Source organism: Pocillopora verrucosa, chromosome 6 (assembly GCF_036669915.1).
Source record: "Pocillopora verrucosa isolate sample1 chromosome 6, ASM3666991v2, whole genome shotgun sequence".
In the NCBI taxonomy this organism is placed as follows: Eukaryota; Metazoa; Cnidaria; class Anthozoa; order Scleractinia; family Pocilloporidae; genus Pocillopora; species Pocillopora verrucosa.
In genome coordinates this window covers 23,373,052-23,390,428 of record NC_089317.1, presented here as the reverse complement: position 1 = coordinate 23,390,428, position 17,377 = coordinate 23,373,052, and the positions used below count along the sequence as shown (strand labels likewise).

The window sequence follows — 17,377 nt, the reverse complement described above, 5'->3', positions numbered from 1 at the left end:
AAGCTTAGTCTTTTTGATAGGTAGGAGTCACGCACATCCCAGACAAATCACGCAACATGAAAACTCAGAATATAAGTTCAAAAACATCTTTTCTACGAAGGCGATACAGTTGCTTTTAACAGACGATAACACAGACCTAAAACCGCTTCAGGGATCGATAAAATTCCTCCCTTAGTGAATAAGTTCCTTGTAAAAGATAACAAACCTCAAAACAACGTGACCTAATTTCTTAGAATTTGAAACGAGAAATTCCCGTCTCACATCTGGTTCTTCATTCGGCGATCAATAACCCCCACAGAAGACATCACTCTGCTGTGAAAGGCTAGAGCTCGTTTGAATCACCAAAATGGGGGTAAGTGTCAGACAAACTTGGCTTGTATTCTGCAATTTCTTCGGCTAATATCGGCTTGTCGTTTCCTTACAAAACAGTATCGCAAATTCGTTCTTGAGTTGCAACAATATTCATGAGTTCTCAACACGCAAACACGGGTGCTTCTAGCCTGAAGTTTTTTACTCTAAAAAGTAGAATTGGATTCCTCTCAGCTTATCGTATTTACAGAAAGTTAGTTAAGTCCACAGAGGTTGTTATTAACAAACTTGGGTGAAAGGTGCGTTTAAGTTGAATTCCCATATGTTCTACCTATAACTTCGCGTTAAATATTTTATTCATTGCTCGCTTCTCGGAAACTGAAAATGAAAACATTTTTTTCATCGGTAGTTAAACATTCAGTATTTTCTAGAAACTTGAATCAGATAGGATTTAGAAAACTGGAAAGGAAAGACGAAGAGTAATTTATTTTGCTAAAACCTGAGTGTGCGTGACTCAAAATTTCGATCATGATTCTTTTAACTTCCAGTGACTACCGAGTAAACTCCAGAACCGCATCTTTCACTATCGAAAAGAGCGTTTAATCTATCTGGTTCTTAAAAAGAGTAGGAAGAATTTCTAAAGAGCAGAGGACACTCAACCCACTGATCGTTTAGCGGATTTAAACTTTGATAGTGTTTCCAAGAATCGAGGTTCGAACCTTTGATCACTATGTGTTTCATGCATACAAGCCTCGTAAAGTCAATGTGAGGAAACTGAAATTATCATGTGAGGCTTTTCGATTGTTTTTAAAATTAAAATTATTTACACTAATGCTTTTAGCAAACTATTTTTTTGCATCGAAGATCTGCCGAAACACTTTTATACTCTTCTTGAGTATCACACGCTCTGTGATGTGTAATTTAATATATCACAGAACAGCTACGAGTGGCTTCAGACTTCTCTTATGATTAATTTATTTTACAAGGGAAATAGAGTGAGAACGTTTATGACCCAGTTGACGTGGGAAAAGACGTTGCTTTCGTTGAGCAGTTGGGTTCACAACATCTTAGGCACTGGGAAAAGAAATCTCTTTGTTGCTCTCTGTTTCGTTGATAGCCCGGCAGAACGCAATGCTCTGCATCCGTCGATGAAAAAAAAAACCGATTGCACAATATTTCCGAGAAAGCTTGTCAGTTATTTTGATTGACTAGAGTCACGCAAATTTACAAACGTCACGCAACACGAAAACTCAGAATAGGTCACAAAACCTCTATCCCAGTCGATTTCCACAAAAGATGGCGGTACGGATTAAGAAATCTCCCTCATGAAAGCGGTCAATGTAAATGAGAAAACATCTCATTTAAATAACTTAAATTCTTAGAAACCCCATGTGGTCATTAGAAAGTGAAACTTCCCATCGTGCATGAGAGAATCGACATAGATAACGATGGTGCGAGACTTCTCAGTCCTAAGTTTATTCCTGCTTGGAAACTACCAAAGAGCGAGTTCTTGTATGATCTAGTTACGAGTAATATGATAAAGAGACGTAGGAAAGGCCTAAGGCTCGCTTCTCCTCTCCCCTTTGACTCAAAATGGTGATCTAAGTGATGATCTAACTGTGAGCGACTCTTCTACGTAACTCTGATCGACCCTCCTACTTTGAATTCTATGGTACACGCTTTAATATTCACAGTATATGGACATGAGTGGGCATGCTGGCCAATTGACCCAGTCAGATTAAACAATGTTGTCAGAACACTTACCAAAGAATCTCACAAATAACCAACAACATAATTGATGCTTCCAATCATACAATCGATCTTTGACAGCCAAAGCCAAAACAAGAACCATAAGCTTTGTGTGAGTTTAAGGCAAGGTCAATAGACAAATTAAGCACGTCCGCAAATGGAAGTTAGACAAGACAGTCACAATCAGGGAGCTCACAGTGATAGCTAAAACTAAACTAAGTTCGGACTTTGAACTCAAATGTTAACTAAATACAATCGAACCTGTATGAAGCGCTCACTCACGGGGAATGGCCGCTTAGTACAGGTTTACCACCTAACACAAGTTGCACAGATCAGGGTATTATAAAAAACGCTAAGCATAGCCAAGTTAAGTCATAATTGACCGCTTTATGAAAAAAATTTCACTCGAAAATACTATTTACATTGATTTTCGGAGAGAAACATGGAAAAAAATTATTTTCAGTTTTATTTGAGTGGTCCTGCTTCAGTGACCTTTTGATACAGGTGGAGCATATAAAAACCACTGAATTGAGGTGACCGTTAAATAGAGGTGAAAATAACAATGATTAAGTGGAAAAAAATTAGGGACTTTGATATCTGACCGCTTAATACAGGGTGATCGCTTATACAGTTTCGGTTTCGGCTGTATAAACACAAAAATCATAAACAACGAGATACTTCAAAATATGGACATTTATTACGAGCGCGAGTCAAGAAAGAATCTGAGACCCTGAAAAGATTCGCGCCCCAGATCCTGCGATCTTGTTTTTGTTGTGGTTTTTCTAGGCTCTTGCAAGAAGGGCGCTATATCAATGGTCGAATTCATGACTCATGATATTGATGCTAAAGTTATACTTCCCCTCTCACTAGAGTGGTTCTAGTCAAGAGACTCATTACACGTATGTGGATAACTCAGAAACAAAAAGGCGTGAAGCAGAGGAGAAAGAGAAAAGACGTCTGGAGAATGAACGAAAACAACGCGAGAACGAAGAAAAAATTCGTATAAAGAAAGAGAAGGAAGAAGAAGAGAGGAGACGAAGGGAGCAACTCAAGGAACAGCGGCAGAAAGAAATGGAAGAAGAAGAAGCCAGAAGACGAGCAGAAGAACAAAAACTTTTGGAACTGGAGGCCGAACTTTGCCGACGGCGAGATCAGTTGTTCAGTTACAAGTTTGGAGACAAGACCAGGCTTGACAATTTTATGGGGCTAAACATTGATGATGTAACCCAGCTTAGGATCGGTGTGTTTGGCCCCACGGGATCAGGGAAGAGTTGCTTCATCAACACGTGTGAACGGACAGTAAGGCAAACAGAAAAAGGATCCGCCCCGGACAGCACAACAGGACTAGAGGGAACCATCACACTCCAGGACTACCTGCCAGAGATGTTCTTCCGCTTGGTAGACACCAGGGGCTTCTTCAATTACAACTCTAACGAGAACGTCGAGTTTCAGAATATCCTGTTCGGGAAAATTCAGCCTGGAGATAACATCGTTCGCCCTGACAATGATGAAGACAACACACAGGAGTTGCATCAATGCCCAGCATTTGGACAAAGACTGCATGGAATCATTATTGTCGTGATGGCTAACGACCCGAGGCTCACTGAAGGGGCTTTGAGGGACTACCTGAAACCAGTTCGAGATGTCCTAAGAAAAAACGGTATTGTATGAATCTGCGCACAATAAATTTTATGAATCCCTCTTAAAGACCCAGCTCACCTGAGAGTCTCTATGATATGTGACCATTTTCATTTGTTTTTTTACAGGAATCGCCCCAATAACTGTTATAACTCATAAGGACAAACTGAAAACTGAAGACGATGAGAAGGACGCTTTTGACGAGGCATCAGCTGCTACCGGTAGCTCTCCTAGCCACACTTTCTTCATGTGGAACTACACCAAAGAAAACAAAGAACGTAACCCTGAGATAGAGCAGATGACATTTGAAATCTTGCACTATGCTTTGATGACCGCTGAACGGGCTGTCAAGATCATGAAGCAAAAAGAGAAAAACAAAAGAGAGGATGAGATGATGAAAGCTCTCGAGGGAGTTACTATCAGTGGACAAGTGGCACCTGATTCCGTTGATAGTGAGCTAACTAGAATGGTGCATGTTGCAACAGACATAGGAAACGAAGGCCTCTGCAGTATGAGTCATCGATTTCGTGAAATATATATCAATTTAAAACCGTGCTGAAAAGTACGCGATTGTCGCTAGTGCAGGGGGGAAGCTGGTTCGCGAGGCGCTGAAAAGTATGTGCTGCAGGTGCTGGCTGGGGAAAACATTCGAGGAGAATTCCAAGGCAAAAATGATTTTTCATTATGCCAGAAATTTTCAGGAATTGAAGCCGAAAATTCGATGCACATTTTTGTACTGCACTAACTTGCATTGCAGGCATCCTATTAGGACGGACTAAAGTTAGAAGCCAGCGATCGTTTATCAGACTGGCCATGTTTGATTTGGAGTTAGAGTGGACGGTGGCGGCAGCTCTACCCCTCTCCTTATTTTTGACCGTCGACCGCCCCCTTGGTACAAATTTCTTTCTCTCACCAGCCTTTCTCTACCATTAAGATCAAAGATGGCGGCCATGATTTCGTTAAGAAAATACTAAGCACTCGCTTGCCAAAATTAAGCCTGCTCTGCAGGCTAGTACCGCACTGGCAGCATAACTTCTCCCAATTGGCACTGACTGGCCGCAAAAACTAATTTTTTGTTGCTTTTTGCTGGGTGCCTTAGGTTTAATAGCCACTAATTATATCTCGCATCTTATTGGTTCTCTTTTTTTGGCCTCTACTAAATAACTGAGCATGTAAGAATTCTAACCAAATATGCCTATTTACATTACAATTATTTTCCCCACAGCTTCAGTGGAGGTGTTTTTGCGTTTCCTCCAGAAGGAATATCAGTGGTCGACAAACAGCATCATGACGGCTTCGAGCAAGTTGGCCAAAGATGACATAACAAGTGTTAAGTTATTAGCCATGAGCTGGAGTGAAGTTCGTCAGCACTTTCCAGCCGGGATGAGTAGAATGATCGAGAAGGAGCTCAGGAAACGAGGCATGATCTCATAAACAATTGGGTGGTGTTTGGGCACAGACTCGACGCACTGGAAACCGAAGTTTCTTGAGCAAATTTTAACAATTTTTTTCTCCAACGTTTAAGGGGCAATTACTAGGCTCTTTTTAAAAGACAACATTTTCAGTTCTGATGTTTAGGATAAAAAATTATTGATCGAAACACTGTTAGAATTATGAAAAATTATTTTGACCACAGGACCATGGGTTTACTTGTTACCTGTTGGTGTTTCAAAACATAAAATTTATGAAACCATTACTATGTCCTTCTCAGATAGTTTAATCAAGAACTGCATCTGTAAAAGGATCTAATGAACAGTAATTAATTACGATAATATGTTGCCTTTCTACTTAGGGGTGTTGATTAAAAGCATTTTTTCTTCAGTTAGTGATCGTCAAATCTTTATGCCCGATCTTAATGATTCCATTCAGTTCCCATAGCCAATCACAGCCTCGTCATTCAAGTAAGGATTCCCACTATGTTCAAGTGTGAAAGTAGTTAAGCAGTGATCTGCGACCTTTTTGTAAAGGTGTGTAACAGATTGGAGAAGTCACAGGGGAGAGGGATGCAGAGGAATCGAACAAGCCCTTGCCAATGTGATACACAACACCGCAACTGATGACGACAGTGCTAACTCTGTTGAATCTTGTTGGTCAGTTTTTAACCCTGAACCTTATAAATAGCAAGCCAAGAAAGGAAAAAAGGCCTAAATTTCTTTGGCTCGGCTCTCTTTCAGTTTAAAGATCTTTCCTCCAACCCCCCACCCTCTCATCCCTCGCCACTTTACAGTAACCAGTCATACAACTGATTTACAACGAGCATAGATGAAAAAATGTTTACTCTAAGATTTTAACTAACCGCGATAACCTTCATCATTTCTTATCCTGAGCTGTAACAAAAGGTTGTCCGGTCTTTCATTCCATGGTCAGATCCGTCCAAGTCAGATTGTTCCACAAAATAGTCAGTTCGTTCCAAGTATATAATATTTATTTTCTAAATGTGTAAATGTGATCTGAGTACAGAGTAGCGATCAGAACATAGACGAAAGTATTTTCAGAACCATTTTTATAGCAGTGAGAGCGTTGTATGTCAATTTCAGTGTGCATTGCGGAACGATGTGAGAACTAGTCACACAGTAACGAGCTAGAGCTTATGTTTATCGATTTTTGACCATGGAACGAAATGACCATAAAACAACAAAAGCAGTACAGAAACTTCAAGCCGTAAGGGGCATTGGAGATGATCGTTGATAAGAAGAAAAATTTGGCCAAAAATCCCTCCATTCCACTCTGTGGAAATCTTTCTCTATTTAATTAATTTTTGCACGCAAAATAAACTTCCGGATTTTCCCAGAAAGCGTTAGATTCTTATCGGTGTGAGTCACCAAACGTCAAAACATAACAGATCGTGGCTAATCAGCAATCACGTGATTTATTAATTGTTAAACAATTAATAAATCACGTGATTGCTGGACAAAGCTTCTTTCTTGACAATCCACACTGCATAATCACCATCGACGAAGCGTCGAGGAAGTTCGCCGGGACGATATTCGCTTTGAGCAGACCTTCAATATGGGGGTAAGTGTTTGCTAAAGCATGATAGGATCCATTTCCAGAAATTTCAATTGCACATTTTCAGGTTAGGGCTTTTATTTATACTCTCGATGAAAGTCGGCACATGTTTAAAATGTTGAACCCTTCATTGGAATCCGTCTCTTATGATATTTCGCCAGATGTGGTTTGTTATTCCTCTAGATCTCCATTACGCACAGAACCCCACCGTTCGAAGTCTTAAACTTAGGCTATGAAAAAATGTCATCGTTATTATGTTCGTACGTAACAGACCGCGCGAGAACTCCTTCACAATTGTTGATTTCTCGAAAACCGCAAGTAAACCCTCCGCTCATATTGCGATGTAAATAATTTAATATCCCATCTCAGCAAACTCTTATCAACTTTCCGAACTACAGTCGAACGCCTGATTGGAAAATCTAAAAAAGGAAAGACGACTCAAATTCGATTTTTTTCCGGTCGCTACAAATAACTATCCGTGCGTCCCACCTTCAGGCAATTTCCTTTAGTTATTCCGTGTGCACGGCATCACACCGCACAATTAACCAAGTACCCGGTAGTTGTAAATGTATTTTACACTCAATATCATGTACGTTAAGGCCACCATAATTAACGTGTCAATGTTACTTGGCCAACGGACTAAAACTCGTTTTCGTTTTTCTTTAAGTGGCGCTGTCTTTGCAACATATGATCTTTAAGTTCTACCAAGGTCATTAGGACGGTAGCTAATAATTTATGTTACATAACTGACTTCGGTCTCAAGTATGGAGCTTAGACGGATTCACGTTTGTTGCTAGATCTCCATTACGCACAGTCTTACAGTTGGAAGTCTTAAACTTAAACAGACCGCGCGAGAACTCCTTCACAATTGCTGATTTCTCGAAAACCGAAAGTAAATACTCCGCTCATACTTCGATGTAAATAATTTAATATTCCATCTCAGAAAACTCTTAACAACTTCCTGAACTACAATCGAAAAGCTGATTAGGGAATCTAAAAATCAAAAGACGACTGAAATTCGAGTTTTTGGTCGCTTCAAATAACTATCCGTGCGTTCTACCTTCCGATGATTTCCGGGAAAACCGAAGGACCGAACCCGGCATCTCCTGCACGTCTAATCCATCTGCACGCCAGCACACTGCATAGTCTACTTGTAGCCGTACCCTCCTCCCGCCGGTAACCCTGTCTTAGTTTCGTTATACCAACTGTCTATGGAAAATCTTTAATATATCAAGTAGCACCAGTGATCGATCGCCTCTCTTCTCTAGAAGAAAAAACCGATCACTATATTTATTGTGCCGCCCGTTTAAGCTCTCACAGAAGACCAGGTACAATATCTTAATGTACTTAGGCCAAAAGGATCACCCGCCTTTATCTTTCGGTCTCTTTGCGAACGGTGCTGCGAAACTATTAAATTTAAGCTATAGTTGTTTCTTGCAGCGATTCTTTCGACTGAGAAAAGAGTCGCTCTTTCTTCGCGCTTGCAGCGTAACTATCTCTATCTCTCTGCGGCACAATTAACCAAGTAGTTATAGAACGTATTTTACACTCAATATCATACACGTTAGGACCACCATAATTTACGTGCCAATGCTACTTGGCCAACAGACTAAAGTTCGCTGTTGTTTTTCTTTAAGTGGCGCTGCCTTTGCAACAGATGATCTTTAAGTTCTTCCAAGGACAATAGGACGGTAGCTAATAACTTATGTTACATGACTGAATTCAGTCTCAAGTATGGGGCTTGGAAGGATTCACGTTTGTTGCTTAGTTATCATGTCAGTTGAGGGAGTGGCAGTATACCTTGGACTTCGAGTTGAGATGTTCGAGTTGAGGTGTTGTTCTCCTAAGAAAAAACACTGTACTCAAAAACCATCTGTGATAAACTATTGCCAATATCTTCTTTTGTGTATTAGTATAAACGTAATAGTGATATAAACCTCTTCCATTTATACCTACATTTATTGTTTTATAAATTTAGTTATTTCATGTTGCTTGGCTAGCATCCTGATCAACAGCCAGTATAATTACGTTTGAAAATACGCTTTTCCTTCAGAAAAGTTCTAGCAAGGAGACTCAACAAGAAAAGCGAAGAGCAGTGGAGAAAGAGGCAAGACGGCTGGAGAATAAACGAAAGCAATTTGAAAAAGAAGGGAAGGAGCGTATAGAAAAAGAAAAGCTACAGGAGGAAGAGAGTTGTAAAGAGGAACTCAGGCAACAGCAACAAAAGGAAAGAGAGGAAGAAAAAAAGAGAAGAAAAGAGGATGAACAGAAAATATTAGAATTGGACGCCGAACTTTGCCGACTTCGGTATCAGTTGGAAACTTACCAATTTGGTGACAAGATAAAACTAGATAGTTTCCTAGGACTGGAAATTGATGATGTAACCCAGCTCAGGATCGGTGTTTTTGGCCCCGCCGGTTCAGGCAAGAGTTGCTTTATCAACACAGTTGAACGAGCGATAAGGAAAACAAACAAGGGTTCCGTCCCAGATCAGTCCGCAGGATGTGAGGGGACCATTATACTCCAGGACTACCTGCCAGAGCTATTCTTTCACTTGGTAGACACCCGGGGTTTCTTCGATTACAACTCTAATGATATCATCGAGTTTCGAAATGTCCTGAGCGGGAAAATTCAGCCTGGTGATACCCTTGTTCGCCCTCAAGAAGGCCAGGTAACCAAACAAGAAATGCATCGATGCCCAGACTTTTCACAGAGACTGCATGGCGCCATCATTGTTGTGAAAGGCAACGATCCAAGACTGAACGAAGGGGCTTTCAGGGACTACTGGAACCCATTTCGAAGTATCCTGCGTGAAAGTGGTATTTATCGCATTTGTAACATCTTCTTGAATTTCTCATGAAAAAACGAAAACTATCTTTCTTTGTTATTGCATCACCGAGCTAAAAATTTACCTTCTTTCGTATACTATTTATTAAAACAAAGCTTTCGATACTTCTGATCCTGGCAGTATGTAGGACAGGTGTCACACATGAACCTAATAATAGCGTAGCTCACCGTAGATCGCCTATACCTCAGTGGTAGTGCATCGGAGCACGGAACTCGTAAGGCACAAAAAACGTTGCAATTCCCTTCGAAGTTTTTAACAGTGTTCAAGCGACGTCCAAACTCATTGTTTTTGTCTTTAACAGGTATTGCACCCATCACTGTGGTTACTCACTGCGACAAACTGAAAAAAGAGGAAGAGAGGGAGGAGGCTCTGGAGGCAGCATATAAAGCTACCAATAGCTCGCCAAGTCATACATTCTTGACGTGGAACTACACAAAAGACAATACTGAACGAAACCTGGAAATAGAGCGCATGATATTCGACATCTTGCACTATGCTCTAATTACCGCAGAAAAAGCTGTGAAGCAAATGAAGCATCGGGAGAGAAACGAAAGAGAAGATGAGATGATGAAGGCACTGGAAGGCACGTCAGTCAGTGGACAAGTGGCACCTGACTCTCCCGACGGTAATATGACATTGAGTTTTCATCGGCGCCTTCCTTCCACCATCACAGTCATGGCTTCGTCGAAAACCCTCTTTTTAAGTATATGCTATGTTTCTCCGTGCCTAGAGCTGAAAAGCACAAATTGTGGGCAGCGGAGTGTCGATTCTGATTCTCTGTTCTTTCAATCAATTCGTGGTAATTTTTGAAAGAGCCTACATAGAAAAAGAGAAAACCAAAATTTTCTCCAAATTATTGTTTGACCCATAAGGAGAGGGGAGTGGATTTGAAGTTGACAGTATCGAGGCTTAATCAAAGTTGTGACACTGATTTGGAGGACATGTAAATTTGTAGAGTTCACAGAACGGATCCAAACTAGTCATAGCACAAACACAGGTTATCTCAGTTTTCTTGGAAACGTAAAAAATTGGAAAATCTCCGCGCATGATTTATTCACTTCTATGCATCCTCTAATAACGTTTAAACTCAAGTGGCTCTCACATAACCCGGACCGTTTAAAGGCCAATCAAGATATTGATCAATTTCTTTTTTTCTGTTTGCTCTGCAGCTTTAGTAGAAGTGTTCCTGCGTTTTCTTCAGAAGGAATACAGATGGAACACAACTAACATTGTAAGGATATCGAACCAGTTAGCCAAAGAGAACATAACAACTGTAAATTTGCTTGCAAAGTCTTGGAGTCATGTCCAACACCACTTTCCCATCGCCATGCGCAGAATGATAGAGAAAGAGCTGAGAGAACGAGAGATGTTAACTTGAACAGTTCGGTCTTCACAGGCCACCCAAGCTAATGGTAAACTACTCAGTTTAGACGTATGTGTATATTTATATCTGCGTGTGTAGGAAAACAGCTGCTTCTTCATAGTTTGCTTTACCAAATGAGCGGAAGAGATCTACGAATGCTTCTCAATGTATAATAATATTTAGAGTTAACCAAGTCTAAAAGTAGAGCTCTGGTTAGTTTATTCAAAAGATTATGAACAGTTTACGCTCTCTTGGTTTAGATCAGCCCTTCACTTTATCATAACTCCTCACTGGCTGTTAAAGAGTTGATTCATAGGCATTTAAGGACCAATCGTTAATTATGTTGACGGGGGGATTGAGCCAAGAGTTCTTTAGTAGTAAGAAGGCAAGCTTTAAAATTAAGAAATTGAAGAAATGTTGGCGACCACCAACTGATTTTCCAATTGTATAAGAATTAAATAACCTTTTCATTTATTTTACTTTATGATCCATATTTGGAAGCATAATTCTATTTTGATTAATCATTAACAGAATCATGTAAATTGACTTTTTTAATGACCAAATTAGAACCATGTATATGAGAAAGACAGAGAAATAGAGTCAATTGAACTGTAACACTCCAGCTTAGCGTTCTTGTGTAAAATCAAAGTTAATTTTTTATATATCTAACTTAAGTTTTTAATTCAGGTTTTAACCATTTTTCTACCTCTTTACAAGGATGAAAAAGTAATTGCCATTTATAGAGTGTTAAACAATATATGTAAAATAAATCAAAGATGGCATTTTAAAAAGTGTGAAAGTATAGTTAAGCAGTGATCTGCGACCTTTTTTCTAAAGGTGTGTAACAAATTGGAGAAGTCACTGGGGAGAGGGATGCGGAGGACCTGAACAAAGCACTCGCCAATGTGATACACAACACCGCAACTGATGACGATAGTGCTAACTCTGTTGAATCTTGTTGGTACTTTTTTTAATCTCAACCTTAAAGTTGGCAAGCCAAAAATGGAAATAAGTACTGAGAGAGGTTTAAATTGTTTTGGCTCCGCTCTCTTTTAGTATAGAGATCTTTCCCACCACTCCCCCATCCTCTCATCCCTCGCCATCTTACAGTAACCAGTCTTACAACTCTTTACAACTAACATAGGTGAAAAAATGTTTACTCTAGGACTTCTACCTGAGGGACGTAACATTATTTTTCTGAAGGGACGTATGAGAAATTTTCTTCTGCAAACAATTTTTTTAAAACATATACGTCTCCGTAAATATTTTCCCCCAACATCATTTTCGTGCAAACAATTTTTTTTCCATAATTTTTCAGTGTTCTTTTTATTTGTGCGAAATATTACTATTGCCTTATTGAACTATTATACGAAGAACGTAATCAATAGTGCTATAGCCACTTATTTTGTCGATATACGCTCCACTCACTTTTTAACATTTTTTGGCAGCTAATGACGCAAATAAAGGGCAGACGACAGGAAATAGGAGTAGCGGGTTTTTGGCGATTCCACATTACCGAAGTCCTGATCCTCTTTGATGATGTTCCCAAAGGCCATCATACCGGCTCGTATCACTAGGCCCTTCCCGATTATGCTAGCATTTTTTAGGCATTATGTGGTCTACGTTTTGCTTGAAATAAAACAAAGCATTAACTGGAACCAAAGTAGCATTATTTTGAGAATCGAGCATAATTGGAGCATTTTCTTGGCGTGCATCGGAATATCTAGGAGCATAAAATGCCAGTTTTATTAGCATAATCGGGAAAGGCCTACGAACCACCCAGTCTGTGGTAACAGAGGCGAAGGCAGGCACATTGAAAAATACCTGATATATAAAGTTTTTGTAGTAGGACAAAATGTTGACAAGTAACGTTGAGATTTAATTGCCAGAATAAATTCCCATTTTTTCAAGAAATATTCAGCTATTTTCAGATTTATTATTTGCTTTATACAGAAAAAACCAGTTTTTTAATGCCCAAATTGTGTTAATTTTCATACTAATGTTTAAATTTGTTTCTTCATTTTTTATTTCAGTTTTGGTAATAATATTTTTTTCAATATCTTAACTAACGTCTCAGCAAACATTTTTTTTTACCCTATCACGTTTGCAAACAATTTATCTTGTCTTTTCAGACCCTGCAAACAGTTTTTTCAATATTTCACATACCCTCCTACAGAATAATAATTGCCCGTCCCTGTCCGCGATAATCTTTACAGTCTTTTTGAGCCGTAACAAAAGCAGGCCTTGAGTTTTAGTCCATAACCTTCAAGCTGTTAAAGTGCACTTAAGATGATCGTTGATTAGTAGAAAAATTGGATCAGAAATCCCTCCATTCATTTCTGTGGAAATCTTTTTCTCTTTAACTAATTTTTCCACGCAAAATCAACTTCCGGATTTTCCTAGAAAGTGTTTGACTCTTATCGGTGTGAGTCGCGAAACGCCAAAAACATAACGTAACGTGGCCGACAGAGATACAAACACAAAATTGACATATACCATTGATAATTTCTATACGAACACATTTGCATTCTGTGAAAGTCAATAAATATAGTGGTAAAGAATAAAATTCCTCTCTTGCCACGGGACTTTTGAACAAAATTATTAAATCACGTGATTGCATGATAAAGCTCCATTCTTAGAATCGCTGATCACCATCAACGAAGCGCCTTCGCCGGGACGATATTCGCTTCGAGCAGACCAAGCCATTGTTTTTATCCAGTATGGGGGTAAGTGTTTAATAACGAAGATATGGTCGATTTGTTTCCGAAAATTTTCGATCCTACTTTTCAAATGGGGTTTATGTTTACACTCTCGATGGAAGCCGGCGCGTTATTAAAATGTTGAACCCTTCACTGGAATCCGTCCCTTATGATATTATTTCGCCAGATATGGTTACTCGCTTTTAGCCAACCTTTCCTGTCCCTAGCTACTCCTATAGATCTCCATTACGCCCAGAACCTCACGGTTCGAGGTCTTAAACTTAGGCTACGAACATGTTATCGTTATTATTTTCGTAAGTAACAGACTGCGCGAGAACTCCCTCACAATTATTGATTTCTCGAAAACTGAAAGGAAATACTACGCTCGTATTTCGATTTAAATGATTTAAGATTCCATCTCAGCAAACTCTTATCAACTTCCTGAACTACAGTCAAACGTCTGCCTAGGAAATCTGAAAACAAACGAGGACTCAAATTCGATTTTTTTGGTCTCTACAAATAACTATCCACGCGTTCTACCTTCCGGCAATTTCCGGGAAAGCTGAAGGACCCAACCTGGCATCTCATGCACGTCTAATCCATCTGCATGGCAGCACAACGCACAGTTAACCAAGCAGTTGTAGAACGTCTCTTAAACTCAGTATCTCACACGGACTAAAATTCGCTGTCATTTTTCTTTAAGTGGCACTGTCTTTGCAATATATGATCTTCAAGTTCTTCCAAGGTCAATAGGACGGTACCTAATAACTTATGCTACATGGATGACTGAATTCAGTCTGAAGAAAAGGGCTTCAGTTGACGGATTCACGTTTGTTGCTTAGGCTCTATGTCAGTTGAAGGAATATACTTTGAGTCAGTTGAGTTCTCCTAAGGTAAACACTGTACTCAAAAACCATCTGTGATAAGCTATTGCAAATATGCTCAGTTCTATGCTTCTTTTACGTATTGATATAAACCTAATACTGATATAAACCTCTTCCGTTCATGCCTACACTAATTGTTTTATAAATTTAGTTATTTGATGTTGCTTGGGTAGCATTCTGATCAACAGCCAGTATAATTACATTTGAAAATACGCTTTTACTATTACTCAGAATAGTTCTAGCGAGGAGACTCGCTACACTTATGAGGATAACACGGACGAAGAAAGGCGAAGAGCAAAGGAGACAGAGGCAAGACGGCTGGAGAATGAACGAAAGCAATTTGAAAAAGAAGAGAGAGAACGTATAGAAAAAGAACAACAACAGGAGGAAGAGAGTTGCAGAGAGAAACTCGGGCGACAGCGACAAAAGGAAAGAGAGGAAGAAGAAAAGAGAAGAAAAGAGGACGAACGGAAAAGATTGGAATTGGAGGCCGAACTTCCCCAACTTCGGCGTCAGTTGGAAAATTACAAATTTGGTGACAAGATAAAACTAGATAGTTTCCAAGGACTGGAAACTGACGATGTAACCCAGCTCAGGATCGGTGTGTTTGGCTCCACGGGTTCAGGGAAGAGTTGCTTTATCAACACAGTTGAACGGGTGGTGAGAAAAACAAACAAGGGTTCCGTCCCAGACCAGTCCAAAGGAGAAGAGGGCACCATTGTACTCCAGGACTACCTGCCAGAGCTATTCTTTCACTTGGTGGACACCCGAGGTTTCTTCAAGTACGACTCTGATGATACCATTGAGTTTCAAAATGTTCTGAGTGGGAAATTTCAGCCTGGTGATATCATCGTTCGCCCTAAAAAAGGCCAAGTCAACAAACAAGAAATGCATCAATGCCCAAAATTTGGACAGAGACTACATGGCGCTATCATTGTTGTGAAAGGCACCGACCCAAGACTGGCCGAAGGGGCTTTGAGGGACTACTGGAACCCACTTCAAAGTATCCTGTGTAAAAGTGGTATTGATTGCATTTGTAATAACAATTTCTTGAATTGCTAATGACGAAACGAAAACCATCTTTCTTTGTTCTTGCCGTATCACCGAGCTCACAATTTACCATCTTTCGTACATTATTTATTAATACAGAGTTTTCGACATTTCTGATCCAAGCAGTATGTAAGATAGGTGTCCCACATGAACCTTATAATAGCCTAGCACACCGTTGATTGCCTATACCATAATGGTAGTGCATCGGAGCGCCACAAAAAACATTACAATTCCCTTTGAAGTTTTCAACGGTGCTTAAGCGACCTCCAAACTCATTGTTTTTGTCTTTAACAGGTATTGCACCCATCACTGTAGTTACTCACTGCGACGAACTGAAAAGTGAGAAAGAGAAGGAGGAGGCTCTGGAAGATGCATATAAAGCCACCAGTAGCTCGCCAAGTAATACATTCTTGACTTGGAACTACACAAAAGACAACACTGAACGAAACCCGGAAATTGAGCGAAGGACATTCGACATCTTGCACTATGCTCTGATCACCGCAGAAAAAGCTGTGAAGCAAATGAAGTCTCGGGAGAGGAACGAAAGAGAAGATGACATGATGAGGGCACTGGAGGGCATGTCAGTCAGTGGACCTGATTCTCCCGACGGTAATACGAGCCTGCCTATATATATAAAAAAGAAAACCAAATTTTCTCCAAATTATTGTTTGACCCCTAAGGAGAGGGGGGTGGATTTGAAGTTGACAGGATCGAGGTTTAATCACGGTTGAGACACTGATTTGGAGGACATGTAAATTTGCAGAGCCACAGAACGGTTCCTAACGAGTCATGGCACAAACACAGGTTTCTTGGAGACGTCAAATATCGGAAAATCCCCGCGCATAATTTATTCACTTCTATACATCCTCTAACAACGTTCCAACTCAAACGGCTCTCACATAGCACGGAACGTTTAAAGGCCAGTCAAGATATTTATCAATTTCCTTCTTTCTGTTTACTCTGCAGCTTTAGTAGAAGTGTTCTTGCGCTTTCTCCAAAAGGAATACAGATGGGACACAACTAACATTGTAAGGATATCGCACCAGTTAGTCAAAGATGACGTAACAACTGTAAATTTACTTGCAAAGTGTTGGAGTCATGTCCAACACTTCTTTCCCGTTGGCATGAGCAGAATAATAGAGAAAGAGCTGAGAAAACGAGGAATGCTAACTCGAACAATTTGGCCTTCACAGGCCACCTAAGCTGATGGCAAACTGCTCAGTTTAAACGTATGTGTACATTTATATCTGCATATGTAGGAAAACACCTGCTTCTTCATAGGTTGCTTTACAAGCCGAGGAGACACAAATGACCAGAACAGAACTAAGGATGCTTCTCAATGTATAATAATATAAAGAGTTAACCAACCCTAAAAGCAGAGCTCTAATTAGTTTATTCAAGAGATTATAAACAGTTTAACTTTGCTTGACCCTTTAACTCCCATACAATTCATTTGATGTTAGTTTAGAGAATTTGGAATTGGATCAACCAATAATCCCCTAATTGAATTTTTCTTTATTCTCATTACTTGTCTGGCTGATATCCTACTGGTGGTGTAAGGAGAAATTCTGTCTAGATCTGTCTTAAAGGGTTAACTTTGCTCCCTTCTGATGGTAGCAAGTGTTCAGACCAACACATCTCAGCATTATGACCCTCTGCAAACTTAGATGACAGAAAAAAGGGTAGATTTCTGAAAATAAAACTTGTACTCATTTATGCAGGGTATTAATACTTTACTTTCTTGTTAAACATGATATCATGTTGACTTTCATCACCAATGTAGCAGATTCAACAGCAGATGTTTTCTTAGGCAATGTACAATAAACTG

General features: G+C 39.7%; 3 protein-coding genes across 3 annotated transcripts; all 3 read left to right on the top strand.

Annotated features, from left to right (window-relative positions):
* The first annotated feature begins 84 nt into the window (after positions 1 to 84).
* On the top strand, positions 85 to 5,477 carry LOC131770500 (uncharacterized). The gene is made up of 4 exons (XM_066168638.1): positions 85 to 352; positions 2,929 to 3,718; positions 3,825 to 4,148; positions 4,922 to 5,477. The coding sequence occupies exons 1-4, from the start codon at positions 347 to 349 to the stop codon at positions 5,128 to 5,130; spliced, it is 1,329 nt and encodes a 442-aa protein (XP_066024735.1). The 5' UTR covers positions 85 to 346; the 3' UTR covers positions 5,131 to 5,477.
* A 1,135-nt stretch (positions 5,478 to 6,612) lies between these two features.
* LOC131770463 (uncharacterized) lies at positions 6,613 to 12,896 on the top strand. The gene is made up of 5 exons (XM_066168657.1): positions 6,613 to 6,711; positions 8,759 to 9,524; positions 9,855 to 10,178; positions 10,723 to 10,965; positions 11,754 to 12,896. The coding sequence occupies exons 1-4, from the start codon at positions 6,706 to 6,708 to the stop codon at positions 10,929 to 10,931; spliced, it is 1,305 nt and encodes a 434-aa protein (XP_066024754.1). The 5' UTR covers positions 6,613 to 6,705; the 3' UTR covers positions 10,932 to 10,965; positions 11,754 to 12,896.
* A 740-nt stretch (positions 12,897 to 13,636) lies between these two features.
* On the top strand, positions 13,637 to 17,373 carry LOC131770441 (uncharacterized). The gene is made up of 4 exons (XM_059086155.2): positions 13,637 to 13,642; positions 14,731 to 15,520; positions 15,844 to 16,158; positions 16,516 to 17,373. Exons 1-4 carry the CDS (start codon positions 13,637 to 13,639, stop codon positions 16,749 to 16,751), a joined length of 1,347 nt encoding a protein of 448 aa, XP_058942138.2. The 3' UTR covers positions 16,752 to 17,373.
* The last annotated feature ends 4 nt before the right edge of the window (positions 17,374 to 17,377 follow it).

Coding starts and splice junctions, on each gene's coding strand:
- LOC131770500 (XM_066168638.1), top strand. Junction 3,719..3,824: donor AGATGTCCTAAGAAAAAACG/GTATTGTATGAA, acceptor GTTTTTTTACAG/GAATCGCCCCAATAACTGTT. Junction 4,149..4,921: donor GGCACCTGATTCCGTTGATA/GTGAGCTAACTA, acceptor TTTTCCCCACAG/CTTCAGTGGAGGTGTTTTTG.
- LOC131770463 (XM_066168657.1), top strand. Junction 9,525..9,854: donor AAGTATCCTGCGTGAAAGTG/GTATTTATCGCA, acceptor TGTCTTTAACAG/GTATTGCACCCATCACTGTG. Junction 10,179..10,722: donor GGCACCTGACTCTCCCGACG/GTAATATGACAT, acceptor TTTGCTCTGCAG/CTTTAGTAGAAGTGTTCCTG.
- LOC131770441 (XM_059086155.2), top strand. Junction 15,521..15,843: donor AAGTATCCTGTGTAAAAGTG/GTATTGATTGCA, acceptor TGTCTTTAACAG/GTATTGCACCCATCACTGTA. Junction 16,159..16,515: donor TGGACCTGATTCTCCCGACG/GTAATACGAGCC, acceptor TTTACTCTGCAG/CTTTAGTAGAAGTGTTCTTG.